Source organism: Geotrypetes seraphini, chromosome 2 (assembly GCF_902459505.1).
Source record: "Geotrypetes seraphini chromosome 2, aGeoSer1.1, whole genome shotgun sequence".
Lineage (NCBI taxonomy): Eukaryota > Metazoa > Chordata > Amphibia > Gymnophiona > Dermophiidae > Geotrypetes > Geotrypetes seraphini.
In genome coordinates this window covers 102,506,607-102,525,347 of record NC_047085.1, presented here as the reverse complement: position 1 = coordinate 102,525,347, position 18,741 = coordinate 102,506,607, and the positions used below count along the sequence as shown (strand labels likewise).

At 43.3% G+C, this 18,741-nt stretch overlaps 1 protein-coding gene across 3 annotated transcripts in view; it reads left to right on the top strand.

The window, feature by feature from the left end:
* Positions 1–18,741, top strand: part of PREX2 (phosphatidylinositol-3,4,5-trisphosphate dependent Rac exchange factor 2) — a 628,296-nt gene that overhangs the window by 544,352 nt on the left and 65,203 nt on the right. For all 3 annotated transcript variants that reach the window (XM_033933977.1, XM_033933976.1, XM_033933978.1), the window contains one exon: positions 517–707. In XM_033933977.1, the coding sequence (XP_033789868.1) occupies positions 517–707 (191 nt within the window). The remainder of the gene's footprint in view (positions 1–516; positions 708–18,741) is intronic.

Sequence of the window (18,741 nt, the reverse complement as noted above, 5' to 3'; positions counted from 1 at the left end):
ACCTAATTTAAGTGATCTATTCAGAATTACTTGAGTTTAAAATATTAACATCACGCAAAATTTACTACATTTACAACACTGCTAGGCTATAATAGCCCTTGAAGTCTATAAACCTGTCTGGTTTAGAGAAATAATCAGAATATGTTCTTGCATCAAATAAAATTCTGCCAATGGTTTGAATTTGAACAATGAGGAAATCCTGACTAGCTAATGTAGCTTTCTAGGGCTGTGGCTCACTGGTTGAGCTGCTGCCGCTGCATCCAGAGGTTGTGAGATCAAATCCCGGTGCTGCTCCTTCTGACTTAATCCTCCAGTGCCCACTGCTTTGAAATGTCAAAGCTACAAAAAGGCAGTATACAAGTCCCTATTCCTTTCCTATATATTTTTGACAGTTTTGCAATCCTATCTTTGGAGAGATTTGATTGTCACATTCCAATAAAAAAAATTTTTGTACAACTAATTACTTCCTGGAAAAACTTGTCTAACATTCATGTTTTCATTCTCTCTCCTTGGCAGTCAATGCGACCGCTGAATGCGCTGGATGAACTTTATCGACTGGTAGACTCTTTCATCAGATCCAAACGCACAGCAGCTTGCGCTTACACTGCCTGCAGTGCTTCAGGGGTTGGCTTGCTGTCAGTGTCTTCAGAGCTCTGTAACAGATTAGGAGCCTGCCACATCATTATGTGTAATAGTGGAGTGCACCGGTAGGAGAATTTACCCTTTTGTTTTGTTGCATTTATAGTTACTGTAATATGGTTTGGGTATTTTGCCTGGGATTTCTTGGAAGTTTTGTGCAATCGGGGGTGGGGGGTGTGTGTGGAAATTTCACCTCCAGCAGTGTGGGACTATACATAGCGTGGGTTTTAACGCCGGCAGCGGTGGTAACTGCTCTGACACTCATAGAATTCCTATGAGCGTCGGAGCAGTTGCGGCTGCTGCTGGCGCTAAAACCCGCACTATGCATTTGTAAAAGAGGGGGTAAGTGAGGGTGACAAGACATCAGAAATTGAATTTCATTTTTTAATGAGCATAGATAATTGACAAATACTCAGCTGCTAATTGGTGTGTTTTCATATTCTGAAAAAGGTATTTAGAATGATCTGAAAAAGAAGTAACCGGTACTCAGGGAGAGTACACTTCTCCCTTGGTATTCGTGGGGGTTAGGGGCAGAGCTGGACCGCGAAGAGTGAAAAATCACAAATAACTTTGTGCCGGCTCTGACCCACCCCCAGACCTTACCTAGTGGTCTCTGCCTCCGATCGCCTCCTTCCGTGCCTGTTTGCAGGGGCCAGTGCGGGTGCTTCTCCTCTTTCCCCGCTTTGGTGTGGGGCCAGGCAGAGTGAAGATCATTCCCCTCTGGGCTGGGCAGCCTGTGCCGGCCTTATCTGGTGGTCTAGCAGGCTTCCGGAGCAGGAGCAATCTTCCTAAGCTCCTTCCCAGTGCAGATCGCCAATAGGAAATGGCTGCTGTGAGCTCCCGTAGTCTCGCGAGACTACAACGGGAGTTCACGGCAGCCATTTCCTATTGGCGATCTGCACGGGGCAGGAGCGTAGGAAGATTGCTTCTGCCCTGAAAGCCCACTAGACCAACAGGTAAGGCCAGGATGCTGGGGGGATGGCGGGAGGGAGGCAGGGAAGGTCCAAAATGCAGGTTGTTTTTTTTCCCCCCTAAAAAAAAATCACGGATAATCGAAACCGCGAACATCAAAACCGTGAATAGGGAGGGGGAAGTATATACTGAATAAATGGCCTTAGGGTTCTTTCGAGGGCAAAGTTTACACTGCCCACATCATAGCAGTGACTTAATGGACTGACTAACATGCGCCTAATGCAACTTAAAACTGCTTACCGTGAGATACACTGAGGTGTCCTGCAGAACTTTGGTATTAACATATGCCATCTATATGCAAAATTATTTAAAAAATTTTTCCATGGAGGGGGTGTGTCAGGGCCAAAGAGTGAGCATTTCCACACTAATGAGCACATCTACATCACTATACACCAACTAATTAGTGCAGGATTAGCACGTGAGTACTTACCATCTACAAAATAGGCAGTAAGCATTCAGGCACTAATTATTTTTGTTAAAGGCTGTGCACCAATGGCAGCTTTAGCCTACGAGGTCTGTTCAAAAAGTTCCAAGACAGTTTGAATTGTGCACCATCAGGAAGCTCTTTAGAGATGTGCTAGGTGGCGTTGAGTAGCTTGAAACCTCATGAGTAACCTCATTTTTTTCTGTTTGTTGATATCTGTTTTTGTGTCCGAGCTACAGCAGTTTTTGTGAAAGTGTGTTTTAATGATTGGCTATTTCAGTGGCGTACCTAGCATATGTGGCACCCAGGACCCATCATTTTTTGACACCTCCCCATCTGTATGAAAAACATGATTTTTAGTAACAATCCACACGTCACACAAGAGTATACCTAGGAAAAGGCAGCATCTTACATACTGCAGTGAGCAGTACGTCAATAAACCCATTATAAAACTAAACAAGCCAGACTACAGATCAATCCTACTTAGCCAATCCTAACAGAAAACCATGTCTTTTCGAACACACAGAACACAGAAAACACCTTCGCTTAGTATGCAATCACAAACTAACCCCTCCCCCTTTTACAAAACTGTAGTGTGGTTTTTAGCCATGGTGGTAACAGCTCAGATGCCTACAGTTTTGTAAATGGGGTATAGAATAAAAATACGTAGACAAAGATTAAACTGATGCACCAAGAAGCTGGACTCTGCATACAATGCAACACCACAGAAACAGCAATGCATCTCCCCTAAAGCAAAAAATAAATAAATAGGATTTTTTCTTCCTTGTCTTCTCTGGTTTCTGCTTTCCTCATATTCTTGTCATTCTCTTCCTTTAATCCACTGTCTACCCTCTCTTTGCCCCTTCTATATGACATCTTCTCTCCTTCTATTCACCTTCCAGAAACTTTATGCCTCCCCCTTCCATCTCTCCCACACCCCCATGGTCTGGTATTTCACTCTCTCCTCTCCCTTCCCACCACTTCCATCAGCATCTGCCCCCTTTCTCTCCCTTCACCACGCTTCCTTACCACCCTGACCCCCTTTCTCTCCCTTCACCACCCTTCCATACCACCCTGACCCCCTTTTTCTCCATCCATCACCGTGCTATTCTCCTTTCTCTCTCCATCAAAATCAGCAAGGTCCTGCGATGACTACTTCTGCTACCTCTGCTCCGGAAGAGGTAAGTGATGTCGGAGGGGGGCTGGGCCGGCAGACGCAGGGAGTTGCGGCAAGGTCTTGTGATGACTGCAGCTGCGGTCCACCCCCCTCCAATGTCACTTACTTCTTCCGGAGCAAAGGCAGCAGAAGTAGTCATCGCGGGACCTTCGTGCACTTCAGCACGGCTGCCGTATTTATTCCAGAGCAGAGTCGGCAGCCACGCTGAGGTGCCGTTTTCAGCAGCACGGGAGCTTCCAGACCCGGCCAGCTGTGCACCCCCTTGGAGCGTGCACCCGGGGCGGACCGCCCCCTCTTGGTACGCCACTGGGCTATTTTTCATTATGTGCGACCTCAATGAGCAGCGCTACAGCACGAAGTTCTGTTTTAAATTGGTTAAGACTGCTACCGAAACTTATGAAATGTTGAAAGTGGCTTAAGGGGTACATGTCGTGAGTTGTGGAAGGTGTTTTAAATGCATAAAAATTCACAAATTTTGTGCAAAAAAACGTGATGACAGTTCTTCCCCAGCCACCTTACTCTCCTGACTTGGCCCCTGCTGACTTCTTCTTGTTTTCTAAACTTAAATCCACACTGAAAGGAAAGCCGTTGTAAGATTCTGTAATAAATCTTTATAAAATCAATCCTGGAACTTTTTGAACAGACCTCGTATAGCCATTAATCCGAAAAATAGAAAACTGGACGTTTTCCAGCTGTGGGAAAAATAGCCTTAACACATAGGAAATATCTGAGTAAGGGCGCACTAAAGGCAAGTTTTCCCCATGCCTAACTTTAAACGTGGCTTATAGGATAGTGCTTCTTTTGGCGCCAATTTGTTTGGTGCCATATATAGAATTTAGCTCTTAGTGCACAAAATCACGTATGCACGTTATAGAATGAGAGTTGTGTGCATAACTTAGGCCCCCCTTTTATAAGCTATGGTAGAGCAATTTAGTGTGGGCCAGCAAAGTAAATGCGCAGACGCTCATAGGAATGGAATGAATATCGGAACATTTATCTTACTGGCCCACGCTAAAATGCTTTAACACGGCTTGATAAAAAAGGGGCCCTTAATAGATTAATTAGCAACTAACTGGCATTAATGACCAATTATTGACCATAATTGGTGTTAGTGTAAGAGGGCTTAGCCATATGAGGGGCATGGGTGGGTCTGAGGCGGGCCCAGCACATGAGTACAAGTTATAGAACACTAGCTGGTTAAAAGTATATTATTTTGAACTTATGGAATTCAAATATACATGAATGTTTTATGTATATTATACTGTATTTGATTATAGGAATTTTGTTTGATGTTTTATGTATGCTTATATAATATTGTTATGGATGTTTTATTTTGCCAAATGATAATCTGCCTAGTAATTTTGTTGTGCTGCTGTGGCATAGAAATTTGTTAAATAAATAATCTACAAGCACAACAGTGAAGGAGCTATAAAATGAATTGGTCTAGTTTGGGGAAAGTGGAGGGAGTAAAAGAAAATGGTTTGAGATGTGCACCAGTGTTAACCAGAGAAGGGTAATTAATAACCTGCATTTTTTGGGGGGAAAGCAGGGGCCCTATTTATGTTGCTAATTCTTGAATTTTATTTGTGGTTGTTCTTCTCTTTGGTTGTCACTATCTCAGATTGTTGGCACAGTGGTGCAATGTACTATCCAGCTGAAACTCAGCAGTTGTCGCACTGTATGCTTGGAAGGACTTCAAAATATGCCTGGGGCTGTTTCTGTTTTAAGAAATGGTCTTAAGAACATTTGAGACGAGCACAGACCTGAAAATTGAAAATGTCAAGAATTTGGGTTATATTCAAACTTTTTTTGTTTTGTTAGAATTAGCTTTCACTTGTGTATTGGCCGCTCAAGGCAAATTACATTCAGGTACAGCAGGTATTTTGCCGTTCTCCAAGGGTTTATGATCTGAGTCTGCTTTACTAACTTGCATGATTTACAGCCCCAATGTAGATAGAGCGTAGAAATCAGAACTGATATGTCCAGGTCAGGGCATGTACAATTTCAGTATTATTTTAGAAAAGGATCTGCCAATGTAGGGCTGGATTCACTAACCTGCCTGATTGGGCCCGATCCGGGCAGGTCTGACGAATTCACTAAAGTAAAATATGCAGATGGGGGCGATTGGAGGAACGCCCCCATCTGCCTGCAAGGATCGCTCATGCGCAATCCGTGCGCATGTGCAGACCATTGGAGAAGCGATTTTTTTTTTTACTTTTGTAGTACTTTAGTAGTTTTGAGCCCTGTGAGCCTGTGGTTTTAACCTGTGGGTTAAAACCATGGGCTCGAGGGGTGGGGAAGGGCAATGCAGGGTGACAGGATTTTGGGGAGATTTTCAACTAGTAGATTCACGCCGATTCTGTATTATACTGTACACTTACTGCTTGTCCTGCTCTATCAAGCCCTTATTTCTCCTCCCTCGTCACAGACTGAACCGGAGCAGCCTGGAATTCTATTGGTCACTTTCAGCTAGTTACCAAAGCTAATAAAAAGATAAATGGAGCCCATGGTTTTAACCCGCTTAGAGCCCACAGGTTAAAACCATGGGCTTGCACTGCGGGGAAGGGTGAGAGAGTCGAGGCAGGCAGGAAATCATGGCAGTTCGGGGCAGGCAGCAGTGTGGGCAGGCAGGAGAAGAGCATCGGAAAGACAAGCTGCAGGAGATAAGAAGCAGGGCAGCATTTGGGGCGAGCAGGCAGGAGAGATTGCAGGGCAGAGAGCAGGGCTTCCAGTCAGAAAGATGTTTTCGACTGGTCCACAACAGTCACTTTTTCAGGTGATCGGCCAGCCCAGTCGGATTGGAAATTTGGTGTAGTGAATCGAGTCGCTGTCCAATTTGCATGCGTTTCACCTCATTTGCATGCATGAATTCGAAGCGGATCACAGGAGAGGTAAGTGAATCAGGCCGGATGGAAATTTGATAGTAAAGGGGTCGCAAACCAATCAGGACACGATCGGTTTGCTTTGTGAATCTAGCCCGTAGAGTCTTTTCTAAAATACATACAGGAGTGTGCATGCATTTGTCTGCACATGTAGTAAGAGCTTTGTACCATTGTACAAAGATGCATGGTGAAAACCTGAACAGAGAAACACAGCAATTTATATATGTATATGCTGACATTTGCACATGTAAGTTGATATTCCACAATCTACATGTGTGTCAGCACTTTTTTTTGTCACATACAGATGCAATACATATAGTAATTTTCTGACCCCAGAAGGCTCATAATCTAGATTTGTACTTGAGGCAAAGGGGAGGTAAGTGACTTTCCTATGAAGAAAAGCAGGGCCGGTGTTAGATATGCTGGGGCCAATGGCAGAAATTAAGTAGGGGGTCCCCAATTCCTCTCCTCCCTGCCCCTCCCCCAATTTCCACACCCACAAAAATGCCCTCTCATCCAGCATTTCTCCCTTCCTTCTCTTTCCTCCCTCCTTCCCTCCACTCCCAGGTCCACCACATTCCCTCCCATCCAGCATCCCTCTCTTCATTTAAAAATCAGCTGCTCCAGGGGGGCCCCATAAGCCAGGATGTCTTTCCCTTTTCCCCACCCCTTTCTGAAGCCCCCCTCACCTTTTGAAATACAGAGGGGTTGTTGGCACAGCGGTGATTCTCTAGCGCTGCTCACAGATTCTTCAGTGCTGTTCCCCTGCTGTGGTCTACCCAAGCATAAACATGAAGTTAGGACTGGGGGTGGGGGGGGCAGACCGTGACAGGGGAACAATGAGCAACACTAGAGAATTGCTGCCATGCCGGTAACCCCTTTGCATTGTAAAAGGTGAGGAAGGCTTCGGAACAGAGTGGGGAGAACGGAAGGACATCCTGGCCCATAAGAGCCCACTGGAGCTGTGGAGCTCAGGACAGTTGCCCTGTTTCCCCACCCCCTCTCCCCTAATGCTGGTCCTGATCTCTCCCAATGAGACACAGTGGAATTTAACCTAGATTCCCCTATGTCGTAGCCCACTGTTCTAACCATTAGGATACACCAGCACTTAAATAATTTTGCAAAGCTACACATGTACATGATGCTAATTAAAAATAGAGGCCTCCGACCCTAGTTATTTTCCATACTGGATGGGGAAATAAGCATTTGGGAATAAGAGAGTACACTCCCTTAATTCTCCTGTTAAAGACTGACTCAGATGAGCACTTTCTACAAACTTATGCAGGCTTTTTACAAAGCTGCGATAGAGGATACTACTGCAGACCGGTGAGGTAAATACTCCAGCAGTTGTAGAATTCCTATGAGTGTCGGAGCATTTACCTTGCTGACCCATGGTAGAAACCTCTACCGCAGCTTTGTAAAAGGAGCCCTTCCATATTTAGTTTACTTCATTGACACTTGGTATAATGCCTCAGCTGACACTCAGGACAAAGCATAATGTTTAAAACACATCAAAGAAACTGAAAGGAACAGCAATTTGGGATAGTACAAGTGCACAATCATGCCGGATAGAGCAGCAGAAGGAAAGGTTAAAAGAGGGGAAAAAGGGCAGAAAGCAAGAACTCAGGGCTAGATTCTCAAAAATTCACGTTAAAAACCGATGGGCTGCTGTCGCAGGCATTATTGTAGTGATTTATAAAAAGTGAACCATTCTCCAAAAAACACTCATGCAAATGAGGCTGTCAGAGAGTAGTGAAGATTTGCTAAATTTGCATGTGCTCAATGGGCACAGGCACAGAATAAATGAAAACAAAACCCCAACAACAACAAATCGAGCCACCAAAGTCAAGCAACCCCCACCTGACAACCCCCCCACCCCCAGCAGCAGGAGAGTTGCCTACTTCCTCCTGCAACACCACCCTCGACCACCCCCCATGCCTCCGATGACCCCCCTCCCTTTCACCTTCCCTTGCTTACAATGGCTGACCAGAGGGATGCCTACTCCCTCTGGCCAGCAGGCATGCCTCTTCAAAATGGCAGATCTTCCCCTCCATGGTGCATCCTGGGATGCCCTGGGAGGGGCCTAAGATATGTGGGCCAATCAGAGCCTGAAACCCCTCCCCAGATGCACCGGGGAGGTGCCTAAGGCTCTGATTGCCCAGGTTGTTTAAGGCCCCTCCTAAGGGTAGGGCCTTAGGTGTTTGGGGAGGGGACAAAGATTCTGATTGGCCCCCATATCTAAGGCCCCTCCCATAGCAGGGATCTTAAACAACCTGGGGCAATAAAAACCTTAGGCTCCTTCCTGGTGCATCCCAGGATGCACCGGGGAGGGGAAGGCCCACCATTTTGAAGAAGAAGTAGGCCTGCTGGCCAGAGGGAATATTTATTTATTTAATTTTCTATATCATTCTCCCAGGGAAACTCAGAACGTTTTACATGAATTTATTCAGGTACTCATGCATTTTTCCCTATCTGTCCTGACAGGCTCACAATCTATCTAATGTACCTGGGACACTGGGGGGATTAAGTGACTTGCCCAGGGTCACAAGGAACAGCGTGGGTTTGAGCCCACAACCGCAGGGTGCTGAGGCTGTAGCTTTAACCACTGTGCGACACTCTATGGCCAGTCATTGTATGCAAGGTATGGGGGAGTGGCGGGGGGTTATGTAGAGGTGGGAGGAATGGGTATCTCTCCCGCTGCCGGAGAAGGTGTCAGGGGGTGCGTTGTTAGTGGGGATGGTTGTCAGGTGGCATTGCTTGGTGGCGGGAGGGAGTGGGCATCTCTCCCGCTGGGGGGGAGGAGGTTGCAGTGTCAGGTGATTATGTGAAGTGGCAGGAGAGAGTGGGCATCATTCCTGCCAATCTTCAATTTGTTTTTTTTTAATTATTATAATTTGTATGGGGGGAGGGGTTTGAACTTTGAGCCAATCAGCACTCAGGTACTGATCAGAAAGTGAGGCAATGACAGCTCAGACCTGTTGACAAATTACAGCTGTAAATGTGGCACAATGGGGTTAGAGAATCACTCGACGATTATAAAGAATCATTTTAATATTAATGACCTCATTGTACTACATTTGCATTTTAATATTAATGACCTCATTGTACTACATTTGCATGGCAGTATCAGAGACTGCTAGAAAACTTGGAAAAGACCTTGGTAAGCCATTTTGATAATCCTCCGCTAAAATATATGCATGCTAAATTGGCTGGAACCGGTTTAGCAAACATGTTAAAGGCAGATTTAGTTTTGAGAATCTGCCCCTGATTTCACAGTATCTTAGACTAGGGTTACCAGACGTCTGGGAAAACCCAGACAAGTCCTCTTTTTTGAGGACTATCCGGGCTCCCAGATGGACTTTCCAAAACCCAGCATTTATCCAGGTTTTGGAAAGCCCCTACCAGTTCCAGATGCATCAAGAGGGCCTCTGAGCATGCGCAAATGATGTCACACACATCCGCATATGCTGCAGGCCTTCCAGACATGGCTGGAGCTGGTTGTAGAAGAGAGGAGGCTTGCCAGGGGCGGGACTGGGAACAGAACAGGCGGGGCTGGAGGCAGAACGGGGCAGGGTTATGTGTCCAGGGTTTTCTTTTTCAAAATATGGTAACCCTGTCTTAGACACACAAGAAAGACAGAAAAGGTGACCTGTGATGCTCAATTCCTTTATTATGATCAAGATGCAAAATATACATGTTTCAGTCATAATGGCCTGCCTCAGGAATCTAGAATCTGAATCGTTATAGAAAAATATATAACATAAATATTCTCAAATGGGTAATAATAAGTTGTTTAAACTGATGTGGGGTCCATTGATCAATTTTATTAATTTTAATTAAATGGTTTATTCCCCTGTTACCGGTTTGATTTGCACATCCAGGGAAGGGGGTGGGTGGGAGGGAGAGGGATATTATATTTGGATTTGTATATTAGTTCCATGTATGTACTGTTATATGATTTATTGAATACATTGAAATTAGGGTGGGTGAGAGGGGGTGAAAATGGTTTCTCATATATTTATTGATTGATGTAAGTGCTGTTTTTCAAATTACTGGTATGTATTCCTTTATGCACTGTTTTTAGACTGAAAAATTAATAAAGATATACCAAAAAAAAATGTTGGACGTATTTTTTGAAAATAAACCTTTTCCCGTGTCCAACTTTGGGCGACTTGCGACTTTAGGCCCATAACGGACTTAGACGTTTCTTTTGATTATGCCCCTCCACGTAATAACGTAATCCACGTAGGTCACAGTTTAGTACGGAAACAGTTTTGGCAGCTGTACTACTAAAGCCAGGCTAGTTTTAGATAAAAGGATTCAATTATTTTGTAATACAATTGGACTTAACAGCAGTTTTTGATTTGGCACATCATGATTGTTGAATTTGTTGAGTGATATTGGAATTTCAGGTAATATATTAAATTGGCTTTTCTGGGTTTTTGAAGCACTGAGCCATCCAAGTAAATTGGCAGGGTAAATGTTCAAGTGAATGAAAAATGACAATTTTATTTAGCATCTGATTGGAAGGGGAAAGGGATGGGACTTGATATATTGCCTTTCTGTGGTTACAATCAAAGTTGTTTACATATTATATAGAAGTACCGTACTTATTTTGTACTTAGAGCAGTGGAGAGTTAAGTAACTTGCCCAGAGTCAGTAGGAGTTATATTGGGAATTGAACCCAGGATCAAAGCCTGTTGCTCTAACCATTAGGTTACTATTCCATGCCAAGATTGCAGATGTAAAACACCCCCAAAAGCTTTATCAAATTTCCTATGTATTTATGTCAGACATTTTGGTTTCCTCATCTGTTACTATGGAGTCTTTTTAGGGCTTACTTGTTTGTTTCCCATCTTTCTTATCTCTCTCTAAATCCCTCACATTTCTAAAATGGCTTTAACAAAGTAATGATTGTTGGGAAACGGGCACATCCAACCCCTTCTCTAGATTATTCCCATTTCCGTTTACCTCCATATCTTTACAGCTTCACAAAAAAATATTTATGTAACCCAAAGGTAAGCAGATTATGGTGTGGAGGCATATCCAATTCACAGGCAACTTTCCTCTGACCCAGAATAGAAACATCACTTCCGCCAGTCTGTGGAAAAGTAAGTGACGTTCATAAGTCAAAAGAAGTGATGTTATCACTGCAGACAAGGCTGCCCTCAAAGAACTGTAAAATGTTTGCCTACCATATATTCAGACATCATTTTATATTGACCAAATTAAAAGAGCATACTTCATCTAAGCTTGTTACAATGGTGTGGACCTTTAGAGCAGTGATTCCCAGCCCTATTATAGAGGACCACCAGCCAATCAGGTTTTTAGGATAGCCCTAATGAATGGGGCAGATTTAAGAGCATAGCCTTATGGGATCAGACCAATGGTCTACCTAGCCCAGTATCCCATCTTCACGGAGGCAAATCCAAGTCACAAGTTCCTGGCAAAAACCCAAGTAGTAGCAGCATTCCATTTCACCGATCCAGGGCAAACAGTGACTTCTCCCATGCCTGTCTCAACAGCAGTTTATGGACTTTTCCTCCAGGAACATATCCAAACCTTTTTTAAACCAGTTACATTAACCACTCTTACTGGCAACACATTCCAGAGCTTAACTATTTTCTGAGTGAAAAAATATTTCCTCCTATTGGTTTTAAAAGTGTTACTCTATCTTCATCGAGTGTTTCCTAGTCTTTGTAAATCTTGATACAGTAAAAAATCAATCCACTTGTACCCACTCTACACCACTCAGGATTTTGTAGGCTTCAATCATATCTCCCCTCAGCTGTCTCTAACCTTTGGTCTTTCCTCATCCCTTTTATCATCTTGGTTGCTCTTCTTTGAACCTTTTCTAGGGCCATTATATCTTTTTTTCAGATAAGGGACCAGAACTGAACGCAATACTCAAGGTGAGGTCACGCCATTGAGCAATACAGAGACATTATAAGATTCTTAGTCTTGTTTACACTTCCTTTTCTAATAATTCCTAGCATCTTGTTTGCTTTCTTGGCCACCGCCACACATTGGGCGGAATGTTTCAGCGTATTGTCCACAATGACACCCAGACCTTTTTCTTGAGTGCTGACTCCCAAGGTAGACCCCAGCATCCGGTAATTATGATTTGGATTATTCTTCCCAATGTGCATCACTTTGCATTCGTCCACATTAAATTTAATCTGCCATTTGGATGCTCAGTCTTACAATTTCCAAAGGTCTTCCTGCAGTTTTTCAAAGTATACACATGTTTCAACAACTTTGAACAGTTTAATGTCATCTGCAAATTTAATCACCTCACTGTCACTTGTATTATATGCAAATCTCTCTCAAATCTTGCTTTGATTTGACTTTTTTTGTTAGTAATGGCGGTATATCAAATAAAATAACTGTAACTGTATAACTGTTAGGGCTATTTCGAAAACCCAACTATCTAGTGGTCCTCCTGGACAGGGTTGGGAACCATTTCTTTAGAAGGTAGTTTTGTAACAGGACACCCAGGATAATTATAATTATTTGTTATTTATAAACATCCAGATTCTCTAACCTGCACCAAAGTTGGCAGCCACCTTAAAAGCTGTCAACTTCGATTAGCTGAACCAGCAGGGAGATCCCCATGTCCTCTCTCTCTCTCTCTCTCTCCCTCCCACCCACTGATCCCCCCAGCCCCCTCCAAAGATAGCTCCATCCCACTGAGCCCGACACCCCACATACCCCAACACCCCTTCATTCCCCCAATACCCCCTGACATCTCCCCAGTCTCCCCGACATCCCCTTAGCCCCCTCCCGACATCCCACACACACCCCTGTAACTTTAGATGAAACATTGGCATGAGGGATGCCCACTCCCTCCTGCTGTTAGCTCTGCCTTTTCAAAATGGTGGCCCTTCCTCCCAGTGCATCTTGGGATGCATTGGGAGGGGCCTACTGCCCTAAGCAAATCAGGGAGGTGTCTAAGGCCCTGATTGGCTTGGAGCCTTTGTCCCTCCCAGTGAATCCCAAGGTGCACTGGGAAAGGGAAGAGCCACCCTTTTGAAGAGAGAGTGGGCATCACTCCTGCCGATGTTTCATGCAAAGGTACGGGGGGTGTAGAGGGGTGTGTTGGGATGTCGGAGGGGTGTTGGGAGGGGGCTGGGGTAATGTTGGAGGCATGGAGGGGTGTCGGGGTGGGTGTGGGATGTCGGGCTCAGCAGGAGGGGGCTGTCTTTGGAGGGGGCTTGAGGGATCAGTGGGTGGTTGGGAGAGAGAGGAAATGGGGATCTCCCTGCCAGTGCAGCTGATCACCAATCAGCTGAGCTGGCAGGACTCCTGAAGCCAGTTCAGCTGATCAGTGATTTGTGTGAATTGCATCTACACAGGCGCTTTAGGTCGCCTAATGCCACTTCTAGCATTTGCCACACTTAATTTGGTGTTCAGCAGCCTATGCACCTACATAGGCATGATTCTGGCACCTTATATTTAGGCATCAGTAGCTGCTTTATTTTTACTTTTTTTTGCCATTTTAAATGGTGTTTCTCAATTAACTTAAGTGCCAGTAGGGCGTCTACTGGCACCTAAGTTTTGGCGTTATTTATAGAATATCTAATCTAATCTTCTATTTGTGCATCGCTCATACCTATACAGGCTCAAGGCGACTATCAATGGAGGTTGTTTAAGTGGTTTACATTCAGGTACTCAAGTATTTTTCCTTATCTGTCCTTGTGGATTCACAATCTACCTAATGTATCTGGGGCAGTGGAAAATTAAGTGACTTGCTGAGGGTCACAAGAAACAGTGTGGGGCTTGAATTTACAACCTCAGGTGCTGAGGCTGTAGCTCTAACCACTAGGCCACTCCTCCCTCTATTTATAAAGAAAAGTAGGCACCTATACATTTGTCATGCATGCATATAAATTATACTATTTTATAATCTATGCACATACTTGTGCACTCAGCCCATATTTTGCCCAATTTCCACTCTATGCACACTCACCAGCCAAGTACAAGTAATTGTATCATGGTCCTTACTTTGGTATGTTGCCATAGCCATATATAAATGATTAACATGTTCTCCAAAGGGAATATGTACTTTATTGTTTAACGCCCCCTCTTACAAAGGCAATTATTGCAGTGGGCCATGTTAATCACTCTGACGCCCAAATGGATTCAATGGGCATCGGAGCATTTGCCTTGCTGCAGCCTCTACCATGCCTTTGTAAGGGGGAGGTGGTAAATCATATGTCCCCTTGTAGGATTACCTCCTCAGTGTGGCTGAAAATCCATTGGCAAATCTGGAAGCTTGGACCTGTTAGATTTTTCATCTGCTTAGGCCTTAAACTTGGATGAAGATGTTTAATGGTTTAGATTTATCAGTTGAATAAATCTTTGGTAAATTGAACCATCTCTCCCCATGTGAATCAGCCCATTGACATCTACCACTAGATTTGCATTACCAATCCATGAAAAATTCATTTTATTCGAGATCATACGAAAAATAACAAAATATTTATAACTCAAAAAGAGCACATTTTCAGCATTTGAATGTGTATTTGAATTATATATTTGCTTTATATTCATAGGTGACTGCTCAAAACCTTATCAGAAATTAGTTTTCTTAAACCTCCTTTTGACTGGAAAGAAATTGCTTCTTGCCTACTAGATAAAACTTCTTGAAATAATTCCTTGTTTAATAATGGGCTAAGATAATATCAGTTCTTTGAGCTGCCAGCAATTATTTCCCTTTGCGTCCTATAGGACTGTAAGTTTGGTCAGTTTATATTAAAATGGGTATCTTCTATATATTTCATGCAGAACTATTTAATATAATACATTTCATTATTTAAAGAGAAGGAACTAGTGAGAGCTGAACGCTTCAGACTTTCACTGTTCTGAATGATGCATGCCTCTTATTCAATGCCAAATTCTCATCTCACTGATGCACCAGCAGGGAGTATGTTAAAAAGCTCCCAAAATATGCCAGGCATTTTAACATAAGTTTTAATGAGGCCAGAATTTATGACCTGTCACGTTGTTCTGAAGAAAACTTTAAGCTGATTATGTTCTATAAGCCGTCCTTGGAAAACATAATCAGTTGACATATTTTGCAATAATGAAAGCTTTTTTGAATTTCATTGAAATATGATGCCAATTCTAACTGGCAAGAGACTGTGTGAACAGACTCAATGCTCATTCATGTTAAACCGAAAGAATATGCCACCCTAGGATAAGCATGAAACACTTGTAGAGATGGGACCGCATTTATCCCTTCCCACAACCCTTGAATTTCCTACCAACCCGTATCTTTCTTCACCAAGAGAATGGTTAGGTAGAAGAAAGTCGGTCTGGCCATACTTTGGGAAGTGATAGCTAGAGTAGAAAAGGAAACAAGGGTGGGATCCAGGGCATCATGCCATAGGGAATAAATAGAAGCAGGTTTTGGGAAAAGTGTAAAAGTGAGGGCAGTGAAAGCAGGATGTACGCATATACAGAAGGCAAAATGCAAGTTACATTTGAAACAGAACAGCTGTACTTACAATACATGGCAATTATTAGTCTAACCCTGCCTTGAAATTTTTATTAACAAAGACCATCAAGTGCAATTATATAGAAACATGATAGCAGATAAAGGCCAAATGGCTCATCTAGTTTACCCATCCACAGTAACCATTATCTCTTTCTCTCTCCGAGAGATCCCACATGCCTGTCCCAGGCCCTTTTGAATTCAGGCACAGTCGATTATGCAACTGTAATGTGCATTAAGCACTCATGATTTTATAAACTTCTATCATTTCCATTCTCAGTTATTTCTTTTCTAAGCTGAAGAACCCTGATATGTTTAGCCTTTATCATTTTCCTGTTATGTATTCTCTTAGGCTTCCATGGCTGGTGTTATGATTGCTGCAATCTTCAGGGTCTTGCTGCGCCTAGGTAGGTAGAACCGACGCTTCAGCCAATGTCGGTTCTACCTACACAGACACGGCGAGACCCGGACAGCTGCAACAATCAATTCTTGTTATGTACTTTCTTTTTTATGATGGGGCAACCAAAACTACGCACAGTGGTCAAGGTGCGGTTGCACCATGGATTTATACATTGTCACAGGGAAGCCCCTGTGAACTCTGAGTTGCCCTTGCCAAATGCCAGATGCACACCTCCTGTTGCATAACCTAGATATTTGCCATAAGATAAACCGGAGGTTAACACTCCCTATTTATATCTTTCTCAAGAGGCTCAACAGGCAGTTAAAATTAAGTCCTTAAGTACAAACCAGAAAGGAGAAATACAACCAGATTATATAGTTTAAAACGGAGCCCAAATCCTAGGCAGAAAACTCTGAAAGGTCAGATAAACACACCTCCAAGCACTGTTCCAATCAGAGACAGGCAGGGGAGCTAAGCATATGTATCCCAGCACCACTAGCCAAAAGGGAGGAAGGATTCCAAGCAGGCCACAAGTTCCCAGCAGAAGCTATCAAGGAAAGCAGCCACAACCCAAGCCCTTCTGGATTCAGAGCAGGAAAGAGGACCAGTATCTGCCAGAACACAGGTGCCAAACTGATCTTGAAATTCCTTGCTCTGAATCAATAAATGAAAGTTGTTTTGAAATGAATGAAGTGGCTGAAGTCATGGAATGTTCTAGTAATGGGGTAGGCTGTGACTCCATGGAGTTATAAAGGGGCTGAAAACTTGCAGGAATGTGGTATGGACTGTTTAATTGTTCTGTTTCAGTACAGATGAAGGTACAAGATAAGCCCAGGACTGTTAAAGGGTTTCCAGCTGTGAACATAGGCAGAAGCTGGGTGTGTGGCATGAAAGAGAACGTACAGGCGGCTGGGCAGTTATATCCAGATGGTAAAAGTGTTCTTTTCTTTCAAAGACCAGTGCAAGCAGTGGACTGAATCCACCTGGAAAACCTTAATGAAGTGCAATTTGCTAACCAAGGCCAATATTGCTTTGAATTCTGATGTGGCGTAATGAAAGACTTTAATATATGACCTGCAGGGTTCTCGGGCGGATATAACCCATCAGATTTATATAGGGAGATCGAACCCACTCCTCTGTGCCGAGCAGATAGGGCACAGAGGAAGTATTAGCTGTTTTTTTTCTTTATCTTGCTTATGGAAGATAGCCTTTAGTAAATTCCACTATCTTCACCATTTTGTTTGAGGCCTATGGGAGAAGGCATGTGTTCAACCACAGACTAAAGTATGGGAGGCCTGCTTCAAGAGCAGAGGAAGGGCAGAAGAAACTGGAACTATGTAATTCCTGCCCATGGAAATATAAGCAGTAGCTTAGTGAAGCTAATCACTTTTTTTTGAGGGGGAGGGGGGGTTCCCTTCTATTTTGGTTCCTGGTTGAGTTGTTGGGGCAAGAGCCCAAAAGGACTGGAAGTTTGAAACTGAGTGCCAGGGGAATCAAGTTCCAGTGGAGGAGAGCTGAGAATAAGGCCTTTAACTGAAGATAAGTTTTCTAGCAGAGATATTCGTTGTTTGCCTATGAATATACAGTATTTGATTTATGGATTGCAATAAAAACAGGTCTTAGTACAAAGCAGAAGTGAATGGAACTCTTTTTTTTTTTTTTTCTTCTGTTGCATGCCAGTTACACTCCCCTAGCCTCTTAAGACTAGCTGCTCAATCTGATTTACTTGTAGTCAACCCTATGTGGGGCTGTACTCTGCCTACACCCAGTCACAACATACATGCAAATTTATCTTTATGTGTATTTGTTATGGATAGCTTGAAAACCAGACTGGCTGGGGGGTTCCCCTGGGAAATTTGGGAACTACTGCTCTAAACCATTCCTCAAGCTTAGTTAGATTCTCTCCAATTTCCTCCTCATGTTTTCCACACAGAGGGAATGGAAAGATTAGGCAGAAAGCTGATGAGCAGATAAGAAATGAAAATAGAGAGATTGCAGTGAATGGAAGAGACAATGGAGATAAACGAAATCTTAAGTTTGTATACTGCATCATCTCCATGAAGATAGAGCTCGGCATGGTTTACAAGTAATTCAATAAATGAGTGAAGGACATAATTAGAAATTAGAGGTTATGAAGAGGATAGCTAGCTTTATGTTTTAAATAGATAGCTTTACGTTTTGGAGAAAAGCCAGGTTTTCAGATGTTTTCGGAATAATTGGAATGAGCCTAGGTTCCGCAGCAGGGCAGGGAGGTTATTCCAAAGCTCAGTGAATTTGAAAAAAAGGGATTTCCCTAATTTACCTGCATACATGACGCCTTTTAACGAGGGGAAAGATAGTTTGAGTATGTGGGCGGATCTGGTAGTGTCAGGTCTCGAAGAATTCCAGGATAGTGGGATTAGGGAAGGAAGAATGCCATGTAGGATCTTGAAAATTAGGCAGGAACATTTTAAAGTGAATCCTAGAAATCACCGGAAGCTAGTGAAGTTTTGACAGAAGCGGGGAAACATGATCGAATTTGCTTTTTGCGAAGATCAACCTAGCCGCAGTGTTCTGGATCCGCTGAAGTCTTTGAAGATAAGAGGCAGTGTACTGGTCTCAAACTGTGCTCCAATATATTGTAGCATTTACCAGCAAGAAGACAGGCGGCTTACAAAACACAACATACACAAACTTAATTTCATTAGACAGCAAATCACACATCAAAATATTCAACATAAAAGAACATAAAATCAAACAGTACAAATGCTA